The sequence below is a fragment of the Tachysurus vachellii genome, chromosome 26 (assembly GCF_030014155.1).
Source record: "Tachysurus vachellii isolate PV-2020 chromosome 26, HZAU_Pvac_v1, whole genome shotgun sequence".
Classification (NCBI taxonomy): Eukaryota; Metazoa; Chordata; class Actinopteri; order Siluriformes; family Bagridae; genus Tachysurus; species Tachysurus vachellii.
The window spans coordinates 12,825,727-12,850,001 of NC_083485.1; the positions used below are offsets into that span (position 1 = coordinate 12,825,727).

At 38.5% G+C, this 24,275-nt stretch overlaps 3 protein-coding genes across 3 annotated transcripts; 1 reads left to right on the forward strand and 2 right to left on the reverse strand.

The window, feature by feature from the left end:
• The first annotated feature begins 1,222 nt into the window (after positions 1-1,222).
• Positions 1,223-1,567, forward strand: pmchl (pro-melanin-concentrating hormone, like). The gene has a single exon (XM_060863277.1). The coding sequence runs from the start codon at positions 1,223-1,225 to the stop codon at positions 1,565-1,567; it is 345 nt and encodes a 114-aa protein (XP_060719260.1).
• Positions 1,568-11,818: 10,251 nt separating this feature from the next.
• Positions 11,819-15,351, reverse strand: ccnb1 (cyclin B1). The gene is made up of 9 exons (XM_060862655.1): positions 15,229-15,351; positions 14,864-15,004; positions 13,839-13,940; positions 13,535-13,717; positions 13,295-13,453; positions 12,970-13,206; positions 12,443-12,583; positions 12,248-12,358; positions 11,819-12,172 (listed from the first exon to the last, which is right to left on the reverse strand). Exons 1-9 carry the CDS (start codon positions 15,247-15,249, stop codon positions 12,071-12,073), a joined length of 1,197 nt encoding a protein of 398 aa, XP_060718638.1. The 5' UTR covers positions 15,250-15,351; the 3' UTR covers positions 11,819-12,070.
• Positions 15,352-16,902: 1,551 nt separating this feature from the next.
• On the reverse strand, positions 16,903-23,714 carry slc30a5 (solute carrier family 30 member 5). The gene is made up of 16 exons (XM_060862654.1): positions 23,321-23,714; positions 22,367-22,489; positions 21,935-22,001; positions 21,766-21,851; positions 21,588-21,675; positions 21,127-21,214; positions 20,963-21,039; positions 20,675-20,845; positions 19,836-20,124; positions 19,128-19,336; positions 18,798-18,955; positions 18,522-18,651; positions 18,113-18,356; positions 17,807-18,033; positions 17,204-17,332; positions 16,903-17,115 (listed from the first exon to the last, which is right to left on the reverse strand). The coding sequence occupies exons 1-16, from the start codon at positions 23,389-23,391 to the stop codon at positions 16,945-16,947; spliced, it is 2,328 nt and encodes a 775-aa protein (XP_060718637.1). The 5' UTR covers positions 23,392-23,714; the 3' UTR covers positions 16,903-16,944.
• Positions 23,715-24,275: the final 561 nt, after the last annotated feature.

The following is a 24,275-nucleotide window of genomic DNA, read 5'->3' on the forward strand; positions in this document are numbered from 1 at the left end:
TATGTTCAACATTCTGTTAAAACATCAAATCACGTCTTACTTCCTGTTCCTTTCCTGTAAAAGGATGATATAAACCACTTGACTTAAACCACCCACTGTTTTATCTTTTCCAAAACAAAATATCAGATACAATTAAAGTGGCTGTTAGATAATGAAAAGAATAGCCTTCTTGTTCCAGTTTATTCAGAGTTTTATATCCAGTTAAAAGCAGACTGTTTTTTTAATTTTTGACTACATAAGATCAGCTGTGTGAAACATTCAATTACACTAAAGGAAGCAGTATCTCCTAGTCTTAATAGGAGACTAAAGCCGAGGTTTGTGCTCGACTTTGCTTTAACAGGTTTGTGTGGTACGGGGTAATTTTGTAGGCTGAATAATCAGTCTGCTTATTTTCTTATACCCTTTTTATGTCATTATGGACACCTCCGTGCTCACAAACAACGTTCTAGTCATTCAGCAGTGAATGTATGCTTCCTTTTATCTGTAAAAGGCTCGAGTCTGACCCTGAGTGCATCTGTCTGGCTGTTAAAAAGAAAACCTTAGCTTTTCAGCAGACTATTTATGCTTTAAAAGAAATTGTAGAATTAATTTAGTCAGATCCATGTCCTGAAAACCTAGCAGCAGTGACAATGCTGTTTTAGTGTCTGTCCAGAAGATTTTATATTACATGTGTTTATATTAAATGTAATTTTATAAACGTGATTTGCCACATGTACCATGTGTAATGTAAACCGGCTTGACATCTGTGAAGTGGCCTAACGAATGGTTACGACAAAAGTGGTTTTCTATTCATTCTTCAATAAGGTAAGACGTTTTTTATAGAGTCAGTCTATTTAAAATTGTGTAGAACTGTTTGGCACAGCAACAGGTCCATAATCTCCCATACGGTTACCCTAAAACCGGGGATTTTTCAATTACATCTTTCCTTATAATGCCACCCTGCTGTGTGCCAATGCATTGTATTGTGACATGGCAGGTAATCTTAATTAATGTTCCTCCAAACAGACCACTTCAACACTGTTTGTGGTCTCATCAGCCCTTTCTCAAAAGATTTTCTTCGTTATCCTTAAAGATGACAAAAGCCGAGGTATGAAGCACTTCATCTTGCGATAACGTGGCACCTTCTGTGGGTATATAAAGACTCAAGACAGTCGTCATGGTCAGAGCAATTTGTAAGACCATCGACAGAACAACCACAACACGTGCCAAGAGCATCCCCAGTATGAAGCTGAGCGTCTTCTCCGTACTTTTTTTCGCCATCGCCTTCTTGTCTGAGGCACTTCCACTGAGTAACATTGAAGACATAAACCTCATCCAAGACTCTACTGGAGAAGAACTGGCTGAAAACTTTGTGGGATCCGGACCAGGCGTTACTAAGATCATCCTGGTGGCAGACGCCGGCCTGCTGAGAATGCTGACGGCTCTGGAAAAGAAAATGCCTGAGAGGATCCTGAATCCAGATCGCAGAGATGGAAGCCCTGACCTCGGCTCCAGTATCTCCATCATAAGGAGGGACACCAAGAGGTGCATGGTGGGAAGGGTCTACAGACCATGCTGGGAAGTCTAGATCCCGTGGACGAGTCCAGTTACGAGGGCGATGAAATCCAGATCACACCAGCTGATCCTTTGCAGTACATGATATTTATCTGTATAATAAGATCCACAATTAAAATGAGAGAAATACTATTTTTTCTTGTGTCTTTCATGTTTAGTTGATTAACTGTCACATCATATGGTCCTCTCTTAGAAACAAATGCTATTCCTAGAAGAACATTTCATAATGTGAGTTGAGACATGTTTAAAAAGTATACAACGTGGCATCGTATGCTGCATACTTACTCTACACTAAATATGGTGACTAAATAGTAACGACGCCGTTGGCTTGATAGACATGCACATGGTTTGGGGCACGGCACCATAGATATGCAGTTCTTTCTTTCTTTCTTTCTTTCTTTCTTTCTTTCTTTCTTTCTTCCTTCCTCCTTTCTTTCTCTCTTTCTTTCTTTCTTTCTTTCTCTCTTTCTTCCTTCCTTCCTTCCTTCCTTCCTTTCTTTCTTTCTTTCTTTCTTTCTTTCTTTCTTTGACTTGCTTGCTTGCTCAGTGACCAAACTTACGATTGGTTTGGGGACTAAATAACTATGATGAAAAAGAAAAAAATATATAAATGATTGGTTAAAACATCTTATTTGAATGCAGTAGACGAAACAACAAAAAAAACCATTGCAGAGTCTACAATCCAGTACACAATAATAATCAAGTGAGTCTCCAAGCTACATTTTGGTAATTACCTAACCATTTGTAAGATCTTAGCATAAAGGTAAAACTGCCACACACTACTACAAAGCTTTCTATCTTTATTTCAGTCTTGATTTATGAAATGCTCTATAAAGGTCTCGTATTCAGCTGCTCTCCAAGTCAGCGTTACATAAGCACTTATTCTGAGGTCGCTCATCATGGCGCTGAGCATTTCTTTTTGTTATTGATCTGTAGTTTGCTCTTAATCAGGACAGCTGACAAAGCTGCCACAGACAGAAAATCCATGGGACTGAAAGACAAGAGGAAAACAGCAAGGACGCTCGCTCCTGCAGTCCCCACATTAACCAAACTCTGAAATGAGATTTTTTTTCCTCGCATCCATCTTAATTTGTATTGTAGGCGTGTTTGTGCTGAATACCCAACCATGTCGGAATGGAAATTCACAATATCATTTTAAGATAAATATTTAATGCAGATCTGCCAAAACATTGTCGTCATTTTGTGAATATTTAGATATAATTGGAGGATTTGTGGCCGCAATTTTAATTCCATTGCAGCAGCTGAGGAAATGACTCTCAATGTCTCACTGCAGTTTTGAGTCTTGACTGAGTCTTGACTGTTCTGAATAGAATAAAAATGCAGTGCAATACTATTTTTCTGTTTTTGTCACTAAAGCTCAAATGGTGTTCAAAATGTTAGATCTTAAACCAAACAATGTGCCACATAATTCAGCTACTTGAAGGTTAATCTGTATCTTTGCGTTACAATTTTTTCCTTAAAAAAGTTAAAAATGAAAAGTGGTGCAATACAACAGCTACATAATAAGTTACATTATATGGCATATTTTATTAATTAATACAAATTATTATCATTATAATAATTATTATTATTATTTATGATATTCAGAAACAGACAAAAATACACTCACAAATAAAGTGTTTATCATCTAAGCTCTAGTTGTTTTTAAATATAAGAAAATCGCACTGGTAAAGAAGCGACACAAAGTAATTACGCAATTTTTTCACTGTTTTAAGTGGTTTAAAATATCACATTTTCCTGTGCCATGTTCCAGTAATCTTTTTAACTTCTCCTCACTGTTTCCCCTTGGGAGAACCCCAGATGCCATCTTTACTCTATTAGCACAAGCAAAGTTTATTAGATGTCATCTTGATAGGGTGAAGGAACAGGAGCAGAAGTCGGACATAAATTGTTGAGATCTGTCGCGTTTTTATTTCTGGTTATTAAAAAATTTCTAATAAAGTAGTTTAGTAGTGTGCACCTTAGCATTTAAATGCTGCATAATGTAAAGTTTACTTTGCTAGTTAGTTTGAGAGCTTACAAACATTTTAATCTATTTTATGTTGTGTTTTTATAAAGGACAAGGTGACGGCATGAGAAATACAATTTTGTTTGAAGATGTGAATATAAAAAAAAAGTAAATAAAGTGTGTAAATCACGAGGGAATTTGGTTTATGTATTGTAAGTTTTGGCTCACTGGCGAGAGCAAAAAAGTTTCCGCTGAAATGAGGCACAGGAAGAAACAATTCTGTATATAGTCCATTCTCATAAACAAGTACCTGTTTTTTTTTAAAGCAGTTCATTAACTAAAAGAATGTTGATATTCAGAATATTTATCAATGCATAAACACCAGCTCTGTTTGGAAATCAGCTACAATCTGACCCATTGATAGAGTAAAAAACAAGCTTCAATCTAAATAGCAACACACAATTTGACACAATTTTACATTACACGCATGAGGGATTGCACTTGTGTTCACTGTTCAGCTGAATGCGACCATTCATGAGCATTTGAGTCGAAAATCAATGTAATCATCATTTCCTCGTATTGAATTAGTGTGTAACCGTATCCGATCATTAAAATAAATATCACTGCTGGTGTCATTGAAAATCCATTAAGCAGCATCACAAATAACTGTATCTTGCATAGGGCATCATGCTCTATCTGTTTAAGTCATGAGCTACAATCTTTCTATTATACGTGCAAAGAAGCTATTAGGATTCGTAGACAAACAAACATCCCTGTCCTGCCAAATCCACTCCTTCATGATGGCTGACTCATAAAAGCAAATTCCCAGGAAGGTTTTCAAGATTTCCTAGTGGCTCTTCGAGGTGAGCCGAAGCCAATAATTTAAATACACCGAACGCTGAATATATTTCCAGCTAGCGAGAGAACTTGGCTCTGCTTCCAGTGTTTTTTTGGAATTTTCTGAAAAGTGTCGGTATGCTCATTTTCCACAGCAGCGGGTAAAAAAGACTGCTCTGGGAATATGTCGGCGATTCGTGTTTCATGAGAAATAAGTGAAAATATAGGATAGTGTCGGTTCTTATTATTGTTTGAGGGCAGAACATTGAGACACTGTGAAGGAGACTAAGATCTAAAGCTATGAGTTTTGAGCAATTGTGGTTTAATATTTGAGATTAAAACAGCATTTCCTTCAGGATCATAACTATGTGAATCCTGTTACATTTTCATACAGAGATAATGAAATGACATGCAAGTGATGATGTGAGGTGGGTAAGACACTCAGCTGTCTTGGTGGCTCAAGCAGTTAAGGCTCTGGGTTGTTGATCAGAGGATTGAGGTTCAAGCTGCCACCATTGGGCCCTTGAGCAAGGCCCTTATCCCTCCCTGCTCCAGAGGCTCTGTATCATGGCTGACCCTGTGCTCTGACTCCACCCTCATAGGTTGCGTTATGCGAAGAAGGAATTTTAAGTATCTCTCCTTTTCTGTAGGCAGTGGTGGTGCAAGTGGCTAAGGTTCTAGGTTTTTACTTGGAGGATTAGGGTTCAAGCCCCAGCACTGCCAAACTGCCCCTGTTGCCCTTGAGCGAGGCCCTTAACCCTTTCTGTTCCAGAGGTGCTCTGTCATGTCTTACCTCAAGCTCCAAAGTTGGGATATGTGAAGAAAGAATTTCACTATGCTGTAATCTATGTGTAACAAAAATAAAGGCTTCTATTCAATTTGAATCCTTCTTAAGGTTTAAAGTAGAACTCTACAAAAATTAACTATGTAAGTTTAATTGCTTGCATACTCTTTTGCTACACACTCAAAAGAATGTACTTTTCACGTGAGTCACTATTTCTACAGTTAATTACCTTCTATGAACTGCTGTTGTTATCTTAAAGACACATCCCAAGATTCACAATTTGTTCAACCTGAACATCCTTCCAACATACTTAGTCCTGGTCTTTACTCTTCTACACCTCTATAGTGTAATGATATCTAATTCCACGATATAGCACCCAGAAAAAAAGAGGTCTCTTAAGCCTTCTTCTTCATGGTTTCTCAGATATTTTTCCTTGCCACTCACTCACCTCTGAACTGCTCATTAGGAAATGATGTAAATCTGCTGTATGACAAGGGGATAAAAGCACTATTTATAACAGGCTGTTTTTCTACCAGACTTCCTGTACAGGAACACTACATATAATGAATAACCTTCTTGGAAACTGTTGCTATCTAGGTCTCTGTACTGCTTTTACTACATTATTATTAACTTTATGTATTTCCAGGTTTATGTCCCTAAAGGACACTTTACTACACAGGAATGTATTTTAGAATGAGTACAGCTCTATATTACTAAAGAAATGGAGTGGACTGTAGTGAGACACAGCGCCCAATCTCCATCCTGCCGTCCCATGGGAAAGGGCCTGGCTCCGCAGGGCCGGGTGACATCATTAATGGAGGTCTGGCTGGGGGAGGGGGAGACGTCCTGAATAATTTAGGAGCTTTGCATGCTGCAGATTGTGACCTGGGCAGCTGTTCAGACTGGGACCTTTTCCATAAGTGCATTAGGATAAGCTTGGAGGAAACAACCGACAAATCAATACTCACTGTTTCTGTGCTCACAGGGCTTTGGGAGATGAAGCCTTGCTGAAAATGAAGTTAATGGGGGTATGTGAATTGGATTTGTACTCGTCTCCAGCTCTGGTTCCTTCTGCGAATTGATATCATACGGATGCCAAAACCGATGGAGTACAAAGCTTTAAAAGATTTAGCCCCTCAAATAACAATGAGGCAACAGTCCACTCCAAACGAGTGAGCTGTAAATATACAGCAGTGATACGATAAATTATGTAACTTTATCCCATCACTGGCATATGTGTCCCTGGTCATTTGATTCCTGAAGGCACTGAATATCATTAATGGATGAGAGGGTCATTGTTCATTCAAACAGGCATCCCACTACAGTAAATGAAGAACGCATTATCACAAACCTACCAGTTTAATTAAACCCAGATGTGTATTCTAGTGTATAAATTGATTTTTTCTTATTTCATTATAGCTCAAACAGATGTCATCTAATCCCATGACATCTCATCTCAATGAGACCTGAATTTACTCAGATTACAACAAGGATGGTCATATGACCCTGACAGATGAGTCCACGTCGGACCACTCACGAACACACGCGAGTCCGTTTGGTTTTATCATGTTTCTTCAACAGTGTATTTTCTCCAAGTATGTTTTTTCATGAGTATGATAATAATTCACATCAGAGATTTATATGATAATAAAGGATTAACCAAAGATGTACTCTGTAGATTGTGAATACCTCATAACAACCTTCAAGCAAACAGTCAGAAAATCAGTAACCCCAAGCTTATTAGATATGTCAGACATTTTATTTCCAGGAAAGTGTTTGGGTCAGACCATACATTAATTGTATCAATATTGATTATCGGGTATTGACACAGTACCATGCTCATTTATGAAATCCCATAGTGCTGTGTGTTGTAGATCTGGTGTATGTTGCTGCAGTAATGAACTGATACCTATCTGGATGTTTCACAATTAATAAAGCAAAGCAATGCAGACTGCAAACTGAAGATATCGCAAGAAGGAACTATGGCATCATCCAGCAATACAACTGATGAAGCAGTATATTTAATACAGAGCACAATGGTGGCTACCATGAGCGTGTTTATTATTGAGTATTATTGATAGTATGTTGACGGTATCAGTGTTGATATTAAAAATAGCATTGAACACATTAAAAAAATACCACAACATGTTATAACTGAGTATAAGGAGTTAGATTATAGGCAACACACTACAGCAATCAGGATAACCAGAGCTAAAGAAACATGATGCTCCCAAGTGATTAATACAGGTTATTAATTTCATTATCAAGTATCCGAATCAGTTTTGTTTTAATATTCGATCAGGTAGTGATGCCTCCCTAAGTGTAATATATAAGAATGTCAGCACTTTGTTGCAATGCAGAAATAAGGACTATTTAGTTATAGAAAGGTAAACCTGGTATCCAAGTAGTCTCAGAGTTTCTTTCTCTCAGGCCTGAACTGATTAACCTCTTTGTTCACACCTGGTGAAACTCAGCACCACACTGGGGCACAATAGAGACCTTTCTTTCCTTCATGTGCCATTGAGCAGCAAAGGTCTGTAAAGTTCAGTAAGCACATAGAGCATTTATTTGAAAATCTATAAATTCTGAAAACGAAGGCCTCTCTGTTTATTTATGCATGGAGCTCCAGGCAGCAGGAAGGTTCTCCCCGACTGCCAGCTTCGCTCCTTAGTGCCATGTGGACGCTTGGTGTAAAACAATTTGAACAAACTGAAGAACACATGTTCTGGAGAGATTCTTGACTAATAGGGCTTTAACTGTGGCTTGACTATGTTCACTAGTATTCTTGTAAAAAGGCATAGTGCAGTAATTTTGGCAGCGTGCAAATTATACAATTACATGTCAGATAGTTTAATATGTAAACCAGTTGTCAGGAATGTTCCTTTTTTTTGTAGTTAGCAAAATTATAGCAGGCTAATTCTCAGGAATAGGTAAGACTATACTCACTGTTTAAGAATTTTACAGCTGAAACAATGCTAAACGAAGGACCACAAAATGCTTAGAGCTAACAAATGAAAGAGTGATCAGCTGTGGCTAGCTAATAACCTAGTGGTTAGCAAGCAGCACAATGAGTTTACCAGGTAATACAAATGCATTGAGATTTGGTTGTGCTTTTTGCTGTTTCAAAAACAGATTAAATAAATAATTAATAAATAAACAAAGAGCATTTTAGCCACAAGCGAATCACACTTGAGGTACAGTTTTTACTGATAGTGGGGAAAAACAGACACACACATATGACTTAGCTACAAATGAGAGAGGGATCAAACTGAAAAATTGAGCTAGCAAGTGAACAGCCTAGTACCTAGCTAGTAGCAGGATAAGTTACCCAGCTAATACAAACACATATGTACATAGTGCATAGTCATACATTTTTTGTAAATGAAAAGAGGTATCAGGATCATTTTAGGTAACAAGCTTACAATTTAGTAGCTAAGCAGAAGCAAGATAAATTAATCAGCTACTGTTCACTTAACTTAGCAGGTATCCAGTGTCATATAGTCACCTTACATGACACACATTACTTAGGTTTATAGTGCATTTATCATGTTGCCACTTGTAATTAAATGATTAAACTGGGAAGGATTCTTAACAGTTAATGGATGGTGTGGTACATTACTAGGGAGTTTGTGAAAAGTTGTGTCTTTCAGAAATGACTGGAGAAAGATATACTATGCCATACAAGAGTAACCTAGGAACCTATTTAGGAAGGTCCATCATAGGGGATCTTGAAACATACTGACTATAACACATTGTTTACAATTTTTCAAAACAGATATCATTTTTAAGAACCCCTAAAATGTTTTGTGTTTGAAAGATACTGGGTAAAATCTTAATTAGTGCTCTCAAAAGCCCTAATTCCTCTATAATCTGCAGAATTGGATTATTTTGATCTAACAGACCACTATATAGTCTGTTAATAAAGACTGAATATGTTTTGGAGTCCTTATAAAAAAGCACTTACTTCACTTACAGTAAAGTAATGTGAGTTAGTAATATTACTACTATAATAAACACTTTATAGTCTGATGGTCTCCCACATCACTGCCACTATTACAGGCAATAGCCTTCCATAAAAAACCTGAACCCAGAATCACAGCTCATGCTTCCTCTTCTGGAAAGCATTGGCAGTGTAAGATGATCTCACTGGCCAGCAGTGACCTCAGCCTGAAAGAATTAAAGGGACTCTCGACAGTTCAGGTCTTTCACAGGAACGCAGCTTCATTATCACCACTGTTTGGGGTGGAGATATGGAGATAAGCCCCACCCATTACAAGAAGCACAGGTTTATTAAGTCAGTAGAGTAGAATCCGTGTCTTATAATGGTAGCTTCTCTCTGCAAATACGTTTAAACTTGTCCTAAATTATAATAAACCTACATAAACAAATACTGGCAACATATGTTCTATGCTTCACAAGCTGAATTGTGCATGAACTATTAAAAATGGCATATATTTGAGCTGATTTTCAAAATGTGATTTAGTGATGTGAATTCTATCACACTTACAAGGTTACTGAATGAAAGACAAAAATACTGTGAAATTGGTCAAAGAAAAAATAAACTAAAAATACTATCAATTTTTTTAAATAAATTTTAAAAGTTCATATAAGACATAATTATTAACATAATACTAATTATTATTATTATTATTATTATTATTATTATTATATTGTCTTGCTAAAATAACAAAAAATGTAACACTATATACATATACCTGTTTTTAGAGGTATTTATAATAATGTACTAAAAAAATAAATTGAAGTATTTGAAGTAGTTGACCAAAGCTACTCGCTAAAAAAATATGAGCATTTAATCTTATGCACACTGCATATAAAGCATATTTTAAGCAAACCTCATCATATGTGGACAGCTGGATTTACAAGAAATCATATCGATTATTGATCTAAACATATTGATTAGGCCTTTCTGCTTAGAGAGTTCCCGACAGATGTACTTGAAATTGATACTGCCTTTGTGTCACTGGCAGCCATCTTGGATTTAGAGGAATAATAATCAATGGAGCAACAGAAATCAGGATAGTGGTTTATATTACAGTAAGGAAAAAAATGGTGATTCTCCAGTTATGGAGTCAAATGTGATTTACAGCTTTAATTTCATTAAAAAAAAACCTTAAATTATGTCAGCAAATATGAACACAATGTATTAAAGAACATTTTAACATGCATCAACTCTTGCCTATGTTTGTGATATTAGCTTTCTTAACCTACGCAAACAATAATGACCTTTCATAATTATTTGCCCTTAATTAAATGAAAATACTTTTTGTTACCTCTCAAGGCATTTCAGTTCTAGCTCAGACTTTGCTTTGGTTATATGAAACCAACCCCTGACTATTTTGTGTGAAAAACTAGCAGGAACTTTACAGTTCATACATTTTTCCGGTGGTACATCTGGCCATCTGCTTAAAATAGTGAATGTTAAAGCAGAGGCCCAGGTTTTTCATGAGTGGGACATATAGGCTTTGCTCTGTGACCGTTGGGTTACAAGCCAAGGTTAGAAAGGTCTGCTTTATGCTATGTGCATAAATATAGTCGCAAACAAGGTTAAGAGGTTACAGCCAAGCCCTGGTTTACACCACATTTACAAATATAGCAACAAGGTTAAGAACAATGGGGCAGTGTGATAGATCAAGTGAAATGCAATGGAGGACAAATAGAGCACATCAAATGAACCAACAGAATTCCAGTTAAACACAATGGGAAGTTATTTGGTTCAGATTCAGTGTTGAATAACATTTATTCACTGATGGAAAAACTTGAGATTTGCTTGGTTATAGATTTTAATGGTTAATCTTGTTTGCTCTTGACTTGTCTTTAAAGCATATAATCTTTGTAATGCTAGTAAAAGCTGACTCAAACACTGATAATCCATTTGGAAACAGTATTTTTCACAGAACAAGGACTAGAGGGAGATTAAATATGAAACCTGTAAGAGAGCGCCCTCTTTTGGATGTTTCATAGAAATTTACATTTGAAGAGAACCATAAAACAGCTAAGGCATTTTATTTGGCTCAAAATAAGAAATTCAAACCCTGGAAAAGAAAGCTGTATATTATGAAAAAAGTTAGCTTTATGTTGTAACTGAACCAGTGTCTGTTCATTGAGCACCAATGCACAAGGTTTCCCTTAAAATGATAAAAAAATCTCTGCATAAGAGTGACCTAATGCATCAGATCAGTATCCAAAAGCACTTGAAGGTACTTAAAGCTTCCTCTAGCAGTTCCCCAAGGATTTGTCTTGTAGCACTTCAACTGACAGCTTCTTAACATTTATGCTTAGGATTCAATTCTGCTGCACAATAAATTCCCTTAGTTGATGCTTAGCCACTTGTTTTTATGCCTTAATTTAAGTAAGCCCAACACAGACCAGTTAACTTTTCTAGCAATTCAAAAAGTGCCAATTGTGTCAACAGGACTCTAGATTGGAAGCGTATACATGTCAAGTGTTTTAGCATTAACTTGAGGGTATTAAACTGACATTACCTGAATATAACTGTTCTTGGCTTAGGACATTACGTATTTAAAATACGTAAGGACTACATTGGGTAAAGGTTTAGCCAATCAAAAGAGGCCAAGCTCAGAGCAGTGTTTAGGTCTTGACTCTAGGCAGGATGTTCATTTTGCTTTATGGATGCAATCAAAAAAAAGCCCCACTGTAGTAAACACTTAAAAGGTTTATTGTAAAATTTAGAAAAAAAAAGTACAAGATTGCACATCTGTAGAAAGCAAGAAGAGGTAACATTTACCAAGACAATGGCAGTGTAGAATAAAGCATCTTGGCCAAATGCACAACCTTAACCATCTTCCATACACTTCAAAAAACCATTTAAAACAAAGTAAAAGCATGCATTTAAGTTACAATTTTTACAAGGTCAGCACATAGTGCTAGAGTCTATTCCAATCTCACTAGGAGACTTGCTTGGCGAGGTCCTTGATCATTGATGATTTAAGTTGTGAGATGGATGCGATCCTCATTTGCTTCTGACTGGAGTACTTGTTCTTAACCGCCTAGGAGAGAACAAAATCATTGCTATAAAAACAGCAGTTTGTAGGTGTTACTGTAGATATTCAACCCACACTCACCAGGTGCTTCGAGAGTCCTTCGTTGACTTTGACCACGTTCTTAGCAATGTGCTTCATTACAGGGATCAGGCTGTCCTCAGTGTAACCCATGTAATACTGCAATGTAGGGTTCTGTAGAGAAGTAAAATGAGAATTGACCATCCAAAAACCATAGAAAAGGGTGGTTCTTGTGAAGTGGGGTTAAGTAGAGCTTACCCAGTCACCACAGTCAAAGACTTTCAACATGAGGGCAAAGGCAGAGCTGGCAACCAGAGAGGGAGACATGTGCACCATGTCATAGTCCACCATTGTAAGCTCCACAAAGTACTTAGCCAAAGTGTGCTGCTCTGCTGTAACCTATGCAGGTCAAGTTTAAAAGAGATTAATAACCAACAAATGACTATTGGGGAGGATCAAAAGGGAACATACAAACCAAGAATTCCATGATTTTAAAAACCTCACCCAGAGATGTTTGCATCCCTAAAATAAAGTTATCAAGCTTAAAGCATGATCCTACACTCAAATCCATCCAAAAGGATAAACAGCCCAATTTATATTAGTCAAGTGACAACTTTCACTCATTACCATCACCCCATTAATGTTGAGGCATTTTGGTTGCTAGAGATTACAATACAGCAAGCATGCTTTTGATCAGGTGCAATAGTTAAAATCACCTAGTGAGAAGAGAGACATCAAGATAGCTAAGAAATTAGTGCTTTTGATGGTCAGCCAGCAATCAGTACCTCTCCAATTTTTGAGGCCCTACGGAGGAACTGGAGTGGCAGGGGTCTTCCAAAGCTGAATTTCAGGACTCTCATTATGTTCATCTCCATCTCCCGGATCTGCGCAGTGGTATAGGCACGGTCCGTCACAAAGGCAAAGTCTGCGATCTCAGGTGGGTACATTTCCTCATATTTGGAGGCAATGAACATAGCAGTTACACCAACCAGCTGAAGCTGCTTTTTTGGAACAGGGTGATCCTGTTGACAAAGAGAACCTATAAGTAACAAGCACTTAACAGCCATTTTTGCTTACAAGAGGAGTTACCCTTCAGCTAAAGCCACCTACTTGAAGAAAACGGTCAATGATTGCAACAGTCATGTACATGGTCTCCTGCAGCAGTCGGAACTTGATTTGGACCTGGACGAGCCAATCAATAAGGATGGCACGCATGTTCCCAGTAACTTCCTTTCCTTCCAGATACTTTGGCCTGACAGCCTGATCAGCCTTGAAGACAACGCAAAATAAATAGGAAGTTAAGCATAGAAACAAGTCAATCAAATATTAAGTTAAAGGACGGAGACAGACCTCAAGTTGCCGGAGGTATTTGTAGATGTCCTTTACATATTCACTGCAGAGCATGGGATTGTCATAGTCATCAGCGTCTACATCCTTGATATTGAGAAGCACATCAGAGAAAGCCTGGCACAGCTCATCTGGGGCACAGCCAGAAGTTTCCATGGGCACAGGAGAGGATGGCTCAGAATATATCTAAAGATTAAAGAATTACTTTAAAACGGCATCAATCCTAATGAACACCGTCCGTTTTGACCAGGACTGAACTACCAGCTAAATTAATAAGATGTAAAAGCAAAACCAAGTGCTACTGAACCTCATTTTCCTCTTTAGGTAACTGCTTGGGTGCCTGTTTTGGCTGTTGAACAGGCTCAGGAACTTTCTTCTCTTCAACCACCACAGGGGCGACCTTCACATCCTGCTTCACAAAGCCATTGATCAGCCAAGTATTCATATACACCACAAAACAAAGTTACATCATACATCCTTGTGCATATTGCTCATTTTGTGCCAGTGTATACTGAAAAGGGGACTTCAATAAAACCTTGTCCACTCACTTTATTCAGAGGGAACTAAAAGCATTAGACTTCCACATGTAAATTTAACTAAGCATTAAGTGAACAATAAACATTCAGGTGGGTTTCAGTCCCAGGGACTTGAAAGCTTAGAGAGAAAGTGACGGATATTAAGTGTACCATAGACTGTTGGACAGCTGAAAGATAAGGACACCACTACCACCCGTTCACTGGGGGATTTTCCAGCACATACTAGAGACCATTAAGACAATTTGTAATCTAGAAAATAACTCAGTCACAAAAACTAAGAATATTCAGAACTTGGGCATTAAAGTTTCTTATTTTTGAGATTTCTTTTGAACCTTTAATACACATTTTTCACTTTGATGTTCAGTTATAAAGGAAGCTACAGTACACATAGAAGGGAAGAGGAAATAAGGGTTGTACTCCATTTAGGTTTAATATAGACTTCATTTAAATGCATTTTATTTATATAACACTCCTAAATGGTGTGTGTTTATGTCACTTTAGGAGATCCTATATCCACACCATTTAGGAGATCTATATACACCTCTTTATTTAATACATCTTTGTCTGCCATTTAGGTGTATATATAAATATACTACATTTAGGAGATATATCTAGTATCTATATACACATTTATATATAAATATATAAAAAGATGCAAGTTTGAGGGAACCTAAATAGCCAAAATGTATAATAACCTAAAGTGCAGTTTAAAACGTTTCCTCCCAGAATAAAGAGCGTGGTTTTGTACATGCATGTATTTAAATTATTAATTAAAACCTTGTAAACACACATGTACCTTTTTTCTCAGAGGTTGTCGAGGTAAAGCCGCGTTCCCGATTTCCCCCAGTGCGGCCCTGGGCCTCAACACAGGCTTGTTTACAGGGACCGCTTTCCCTGCCACTGGGTGCTGGTTCTCACTGCTGGGAAGGCGGTTACTCTGAGGGGACAGAATAGAACAAACCATTACGAAAAAGAAAAACACGTTAAAAGCGCAATACAAAGAAGTAACACGCGCTCCATTATACAGACAGAAACAAACCGGAAACATTCAAGCAAACAGCACGCGCACCAATATAGCATTAAAGACAACAAAACACAACGTGCATAAAGAAATGCGCGTTGCTAGAAAGCATTTAAAAGTATTTAAAAACAAAAGCTCACCCTTGTGATACGCAATGCCATTTCTAAACTCTCGTCCCTTCACAATCCACACGTAAACTGATTTAAACAGCTCGATACAGCACCAAACCGCTCCCGTGGTTTAAATTGTCGCTCTTTTGAACGTGATTGGCTGCGTTCTAAAAAATCCGATCACTCTGATTGGTCGAACGGCACCTGATAACAATGCGTTCCCAAGACGACTAATGAACACGTGACTCAGTGTGGGAGGAAACTCTGGTTAAATATCTTTTCTTCTCTATGTAAAGTGAGGCTCGTGACACGTTTAGAGACGTGCACTGCCATCTAAAGCACCGGATACACGTGACTCGGGTTAAATTTTCTTAGATGAAACTATATTCTGTGCAAAGTGAATTTTTACAGTAGTAAAGATTGTAAAATGAGATGCACCCACACCCACACAACACTGTTAATATAAAAAAAACGAAAATAAAATAGAAATAAAATAAAATGTATTAATTTTGTGTTCTCCTGCACCCTTTTGACATTAGTGAAAATTTTGTGATATTTTTTTTAATGATCTTGTTCTGTCTTATGTAAGGAACAAATCACACAAGCGTATACTTTTACATTCAGCACCTAGTGTAGTTGGTTATTTTTCAAAGAAAGCACATCCCCAAAGTGCTTTATTCCTCTTATACTACAGCACATTTATAATCCACCTACTGCCGTGTTTTTGGATGGTAGAATGAACCTGAAATGGCCAGAGGAAGCCCATATAAATGTACAGAGAACCTCCAAACATCTCGGGATCAAATCAAGGACCCTGGAGCTGTGAGGCATCACTGTACAGCTCGTACATTCGTAACACACACACACACACACACACACACACACACACACCAGGACACGATTGTCTAAGAAATAATAATAATGTATTTTTTAATGACAAACTGTATAAAAATAGATACAATAACAATTACAAGTAAATAATACACACTATACTATACAGAGTTGTTAGTATAGTGTATACAAAAGTTGTAGTGTACAAGAAAACCCATACTGACATTTATATGAGTTTAACAACCATTTAGAAATCCATATTGAACCATCATCTTGAGCTGTGCCACTTTTATGCAGTATGTAGGAGCCAGGAGCGTTTGCGTGATGGCTGGCAAGTGAACACTTTACTATAAGAAGTGTAGAGCTGGTTTCAATCCATCAGCTACAGAAGTGCTTCTTTCCAGTGTTTTGCATGAAAATTGTAGCAGAGGCTTTATTCCTTTCCGTTCATCACCATGGAGATGTAATTCACATACTAGCTGAACCGCTTTCATCTTTCCACACTATAACCCTCATCCTTACTTCATGTAAATAAATGAACTGACCGTCTCTAAGGGGAACAAGAGACCTGTACCAGTACCTGTTTAAAAAATTATGTTTTAAAAATTAACTTGGCATATAAGCTTTCAGTTTCACAGGAATGACCATAATGCCTCTAAAACCAGATCTTAATGTACTTCAGGTTCATTTAATATAAGAACGATGTCCAGTAGTGCATAAAATAAGCAACAGGCTTGAACATGGGTTCTTTTACACCAGGCCTCACTTTATACCTATAGGACTGTAAAAAATTTTTTTTAATGTTTATTTGGGAATGTTCATGACATAAAGGAGTTTTCATGAGTTTATTTTCTGAAACTAACAACTCAGAACTAGTTCTTAAATGTTTTATTTACAGGGAAAAATAATACATTTTCACATGATACATGTGCCATCTTTGTAATATTTCATCGTCTCCATCTGCTGCGTCATTGCCAGAACCTCATGGAATCCTGTGCTGAGACCGGACATGTGCTGGAAATAAGCTTCCTTCTCTACCTGGACAGTCAGATTATTCACACCCACATCCTTCAGCACTGTAGTCACCTGATCAAAAATAAATGATAAGTGATGACGGGCTATTTCAGAGCACAGTTTTAGAATTATACAGTTTTAAGAGAAGATTTGATCAGACCTGCTGAATAATTCTTTGTTCCACAACATCGGACATGATTTGTAGGTGAATGGTGCCGGCGAGGACGTTGGCAGAATGCCTCCAGAAGTGTGGGTCACGGTAAGACAAGACGCCTTCAATCTTCTGAATCTAGACAGAAAATTACAGGAATTTAAGGACATTTTAATTTATTGTTTGGTGTAAACTATATGTAAACCCGACAGTTTAGTGTTAGTACTTTTAACAAAGTATAAAATTTTGTGTTATATCTTAATACTCTGAAACTAAAAAATCTGACTGGTTGAAAGGTATTGAGCGCTTTCCTTTAAGGGCAGTCCTAAAAAATTTGCACTGCAAGGTTTAGATAAAATGAAGACATTAAATTTGATCAGAAAAAAAAGGAAGGGTTGAAGGAAGGGATTCGCATCCGGCTGCCCTGATTACAGCTAACCTGATTATACAAATCCTCTTTAAGCAAAAAAATAAACAACAAAAAGTATTGGCACCCTTGACTGTGTCTGGGTTGCAGGCCTTAAAGTCTCACACACTATTATGCAAAGTACTTTCCCCACACCGACAGTGGCAGACATTTCAATGTAAAATAATCTACTCCATAAATACTACCTTTTCAAGGGCAAAGTTTATCTCCTTTTCATGCTCCGGTGGAATTCTCAATAAAAGAACTTCGCAAGCATCCTTCAGCAGGGGGATGACGCTGAGGAAGATGAGTACGGCAATGAACAAAGAGCAGATGGGGTCTGCTATCAGCCAGCCGAACTGACTGATCAGAACCGTGGATATGATGACTCCAACGCTGCCCAATGTGTCAGCCAGAACATGCAGGTAGACTCCTGAAAACACCAGCAATGAATGTTAAGATGACGTCACTTTCAATAGGACAAAGTGCATGATCACATCATACGCAGCTACCTCTCATGTTAGTGTTCATGCCTCTTCCTCCAGAGCTGTGAGAGTGCCCATGGCCGTGAGAGTGACCATGACCCCCGTGGCTGTGCCCATGACCTCCATGACCATGTTCTCCATGCGTGTGACCATGGTGCGAGTGGCCGTGCTCATGACCGGAGCACGAACCCTTTGATGCCCCATGGGAGTGGGCGTGGCTAAACGCACAGATGCCCAAAAGGTTTACGATCAAGCCGCCCACAGACACCGGCTGGTGAGAGAGCAGATAACAAAATTTAAACTATAAATATCATGTAACAGAACACAGCAACTTTAACATAACGTTTTTGTTAATACCATTTTGTAATAGACACTCTGGCACACCATAGACAACTGCCTTTCACAATAGAAATAAAGAAACGAATCAAAAACTTACCGCTAACATGACAGTGTTGATGTTGGGAGGGTCGATCAGTCTGGAGAGCGACTCAACAAACACAAAGAAGGCTATGACCATGAGGAACAAGCCGTTTACGAACCCAGACAGGATCTCAACACGGCCATACCTTTAACAAAAAGAATTTAAAAAAATAATAAATTACGCACTTTCATAATTTTGTGCAATTTTAGCACCATGCTAGTTTAAGTCTATAACCTACAACTCAAAACAAAAAAAATAAATCCAATCGTTCAGTAACAAAACAAGCCTCACCCATAAGAGTATATTCTTGTCGCTTTCCATCTGGTCATGAGGGCAGCGAAGAGCCCGAGCACCAAAGCCGAGCAGTCAAACAGCATGTGGAAGCCGTCCGAGATCAGACCGAGGCTGTTGGTCCACACGCCATAGAACAGCTCCACAAATGTGAAGGCCTTAAAACAAAAACAAAAAAAGCAACAACATTATTGCTCATCAGTTCTATTAATACTGCACTGCTGAAACATTACTTAATACTGTTTATCTACTGAGCAGTAAATCAATAATAAGTAAATAATATAGACTCGCTCTCTCTCGCTCTCTCACTCATATATATAAAAACCTCACCAAGTTGAGGCACAGGAAGTAGAAGATCTGTCGGGAATCGTATTCCTCCAGGATTTGCTTGAGCGAGTCTTTGATGAAGCGAGGGAGCGACTGAGAGCTATGTTGAAGAGCATCACCCATGAGGTTATAGAGAGGAGTTCCCTCAGGTGAATATCCCACCAGCGTCCCCTTCTGTCCTTTCTTCGAGGGAGAAGTCAGTATGCTGTTGGCTGCAAAACGGACCCAGATAAAGGAAAATATACATACATATATATAGACATGAATATTATTAGCTAGAATCAAATGACAAACTGCAACAGCAATAGTGTTTTTGTTGATAGCCTGTAACGTTGCTATTCCACAGTTCATGTCAAAATCTAGAACTATTCACAGCCCGAATGATCATTTTCTATCACAGACAGACAAATGCACAAACACGAGGTGTTCACAGGAGATTATAGGGTTGTGATGAGATTTTGTAAACGATAGGAACAAATTATATAATGACATGACAAACAGGATTTACATATAAGAAAAAAAACAAACCCAGGAGAACATCCAGAGCTCCACGGAGGTTGTATCTCAAAGTCAGGATTTTGAGACCAGACCAGAAACCCTGGACCTGTGAAGCATCAACACCACCCGCTGCTTCTCACAGTCATTCTTCCAGTCACAAACAGACACTGGGTTTGGAGCAAGTAGTTTAAGCGTAGAAGCCATATAACTCACACATGATGAAGAAGCAGGCGCTGACCAGCACTCCTCCGGACAGCACGTGTTCAGTGCTGGACTGCTGGCCGCTGGTCCTCATGGTCCGCAGCTGGTCTGTCAGAGGATGGGTCCAGAAGTTGGCCAGAAACAGTCCGCTAACGAACAGGAAGTAGGAGCTGTAGCGGGCGCAGCGTGGGGCCTCAAGCTTCGTCACGCAGATAGAATCCACGTAGAAGTCCAGGATCATCACAGAGAAGACGATCATGGAGAAGGGCAAGATCAGGCTGGACCATGAATCCACCTTGCTCTGTGCAGGACAGAAAAGTAAATAACTAAGCAGGGTTTCCTGCAGCACTTTGCAGTTCGAGTGGCCGGCCTAAGCTGGGAAACCCTACTGCCTTAACTAGGTCGTCCAAAAAAAAAATTCCGCTGCACAAAAGGCTGTCAAGTGCATCTTGGAGAATAGCGCGGACGTGCTTCGCACGCGCGCCACACGGCCGAAATAAGAGAAAGACGTGGTCTGTCACTGTCTGGAGGATAACTAAACAGTTGATAAAACGTGTGTCTGCAAAATTTTAAATGTTGTTTTGCACTTTCTTATTTATTATTATATGTTATTTAAATTTTATATTTTTATATTTATTAAAATAATTGATTGATAAATAAATAATTGTTAAATGTAGTACAGAGTCTGTGGTCTATCTCACAAAGAAGCGCCGTCCCGTCGTCCGTCCGTACCCCCTAATAATACACTATTTATTATTACTTATTGTTATTTAACTTTTATAATCTTCCAGATTAAAAGCTCTAATAATGGGAATCAAATCCTTTCTACACAGACGATATCAGTTACGAACCTCTGTGGTGGCAGAGAGCATAAACACCCAGGGAAGCAGCAGTAGAGAAGCCACCAGGTTGGACAGAGCGTAGAGACGCTTCGCTCCGCCAACTTCCACTGACAGCTTTCTGGAGTGTGTGTGGAATGCTACCTTCAGACACAGTGCCAGAACCAACAGTACAACTCCACCCTGAAGATGGAAGACACACACCACACACACACACATATATAAAAATAAAAATAAAATAAAATAAATAATCAGTCTCTGCACATCCACCCCAGAACAATATCATGGGATTTTACTCACTTTATGGTCGGCTACACCTAAAAACGAGATTCCTGTGTATAAAGCATGGGTGAGGGCACTGTCATGGTGTCCCTCGGCTACAGGTCAAACAGTTAAGGTCACGGCATGACATTACTGAAGAAAAATGACACAGTCACACATTAGACTTTCTGTAGGAAGGATACGGTGCTCTGCCATCTTTGCCATCAGGTCATCGTTGTCGAAGAGCAAAAGACAAATCACTGCAATGATGAAAAATGCAGCACCTCTCGTCTATTAAGTGAAAAATAGCAAAGCAAATCTTGGCATGTTGTTGTGTAACAAGGTGTACAATTGTGTGTGCGTGTGTGTGTAGGTGTAAGTGTGAGGGGGGGAGGGAGTGAGAGAGAGAGGGAGTGTGAGAGAGAGAGGGAGTGTGAGAGAGAGAGGGAGTGTGAGAGAGAGAGGGAGTGTGAGAGAGAGGGAGGGAGTGAGAGAGAGAGGGAGGGAGTGAGAGAGAGAGGGAGGGAGTGAGAGAGAGAGGGAGGGAGTGAGAGAGAGAGGGAGGGAGTGAGGGAGTGAGAGAGGGAGGGAGTGAGAGAGGGAGGGAGTGAGAGAGGGAGGGAGTGAGAGAGGGAGGGAGTGAGAGAGGGATTTTCATCCTTACCTTAGAGGGTCCTCCATCTGAGGTAGTAAAGAGAACGGTAAGGAAAGCGGTGACCACCACCTCTTTGTGTTCAAACAACAACAGCGTCCTGTAAAATCTAGTCTTAGTTCTCATCCCATGATTTGTACACCAAACGTACACCTATGAAAAGAACCATGTACTAACAGCAGCTGTTTACCTCAGTGGCCCACAGAGCGTCAGGCCAAAAAATCCCAAGAGAGAGATCACACAGCTGATCACAGCATGCTTGAAGATCCTGATCCACTGAAAGAGAAGCATTCGATATGAACATGGCTGAACTTCAGCTCAGACAAATTATGTTTCACACTTGTTTTTTTAATGTGTACCTGTCTTTTGGTCACTACTTTTCCTGATGAGAAAGGCTTTTGAAAGAAAAGCAGAATAAGCGCACACCTGTGACGGAAAAAGCAAAGATTTACACACGTATTACAAATACTAACATGTGTCATATGTTTTATTGCTCTGACATCAGAGCAATCTAGTAACTCTAGCTTTCTATTATTTGTTAAACAACAACATGCTGTAACCTTTTAACCGTTTGATGGTGTGGAAAATCTGTGATGGTGTGAAATCCTGCCATCACTTATGTTCTAACAATTATAAAATGCCATTTCTTCAGCAGACCCTTATTTGTTTCTGTGTTAAACTTATTGTGACTGTTACAGCTCCCTGATCGACCCCTTCTGAGTCTGATGTATAATAAATAAAGTACATAATAACGTGAAGGACATAAAATAATATCATGTGGAAATGCTTACCCAAATTTAAGTATGAAGAGAAACTGCACAACATGGACAACTTTTAGGAGGTCATAAGACTCAAAAATTCCTAAAGCTTTTAACAACTTAGTGAAGAAAAGCAACACTATGTATCTGGTCAATCTGAAATAAAAGGGAGAGAACAACAGACATGAAACAGCAAATAAAAAAAAAAAACAGCAAATTATTGCTTTGGCTATACAGGATGACGAATTACATTTTAAATTCAATAATATTTATCTAATATAAATGTATTAAGAAAAAAGAAAAAGAAACTATTTAAAACTGAATTCTAATAAATTAAAAGAAATATCTTCTGCAATTGTAAAAAAAAAAAAAAAGTGCTGGAATTCATGTAAATAACATTAAAATACAATTTCAAAGACAAAATATTATAATGGTTTTATTTTTAAAAAATGGGAAAGAATATAAAGGGAGAATTAGATAGAAAAATAATTGAATTAATAAATAATATAATTTCAAATATTCTAAGAAATTAGTTACAGTCTAATAGTTGGTAAACTTGTGTTTGACAGTTTTATAGATACAAAAATTAAGCAGGACAAATCACAAAATTATTCTGACAATTATTCTGACAATTTCTAATAATACTTTAAAAAAAAATGTTACTTTATTAATAAAAATAATAAATAATTAATTTGAGCTGCTTCCAGCATTAAAAATATTTAAAAAAAGGCCAAAAACTGATTTGAAATGATTAATTTCATGAGTAATTAATCAAATTAAAATGTAAACAAACACATAAATACAACTTAGAAAAGTAAAAAGTAGAACATTTTAGCATCAAACCTGCTGCCTTCAAATTAACATGACGAGTAATATCCCGATATCTGGTTTATCTCAGAAAAATACATCATGACATCATTTATCACGATATCGATACTGTATCATATTGTCCAGCCCTGGTTGCATTAGCATTAGCATTTAGCTTACCTGGCATTAGGCACTTCAACGCGGCCCAGCTTTCCACCTGAAATGACATTACTGCTGTACTTGTCATCCATTGCGTTTGTCTAAAGGTCTAAATTCCCTCTTATTTAGTTCTATGGTCTGTATGAAGCGCTAGCTAACTAGCTAACTAGCTAACCTGCCTGAGGCTAGCTGAAGCAATGCTAAAGAATAACATAATTCAGCTAATTGTAGCTAATGACTTCTGCCTTATATAAAGACTTTTAAAATCAAGTCAGAGGAGCTGTCTGAGAGCGGGGGTATATACTGACACCCATCATCTGTTAGCAGACACAAGAGCTAACTTTAAAGTTTTACAAATACAATCTGCCTGTTGAGACACAGCATTGCTAATATGCTAGTCAACGTCATCACTTCCGCATAACTTCTACTTCTTTTTAGAGTGAAGCCAAGCGCGAGGAAAAAATGTGTATTGGCGCCCCCTAGCAGACCGGATCCTAAATACAATTGGTGTATGTGCGCTCCCTAGCGGACCGGATAGTAAATACAATTGGTTTATTGGCGTTCCCTGGCGGATTGAATCGTAAATACAATTGGTGTTGGCGCCCCCTAGCGGGTTGAATTGTAAATACTATTGGTAAATACTAAAGGAGGGGGGGCACGGTGGCGTAGTGGTTAGCACGTTCGCCTCACACCTCCAGAGTCGGGGTTCGATTTCCGCCTCCACCTTGTGTGTGTGTGGAGTTTGCATGTTCTCCCCGTGCCTCGGGGGTTTCCTCCGGGTACTCCGGTTTCCTCCCCCTGGTCCAAAGACATGCATGGTAGGTTGATTGGCATCTCTGGAAAATTGTCCCTAGTGTGTGATTGCGTGAGTGAATGAGAGTGTGTGTGTGTGCCCTGCGATGGGTTGGCACTCTGTCCAGGGTGTATCCTGCCTTGATGCCCGATGACGCCTGAGATAGGCACAGGCTCCCCGTGA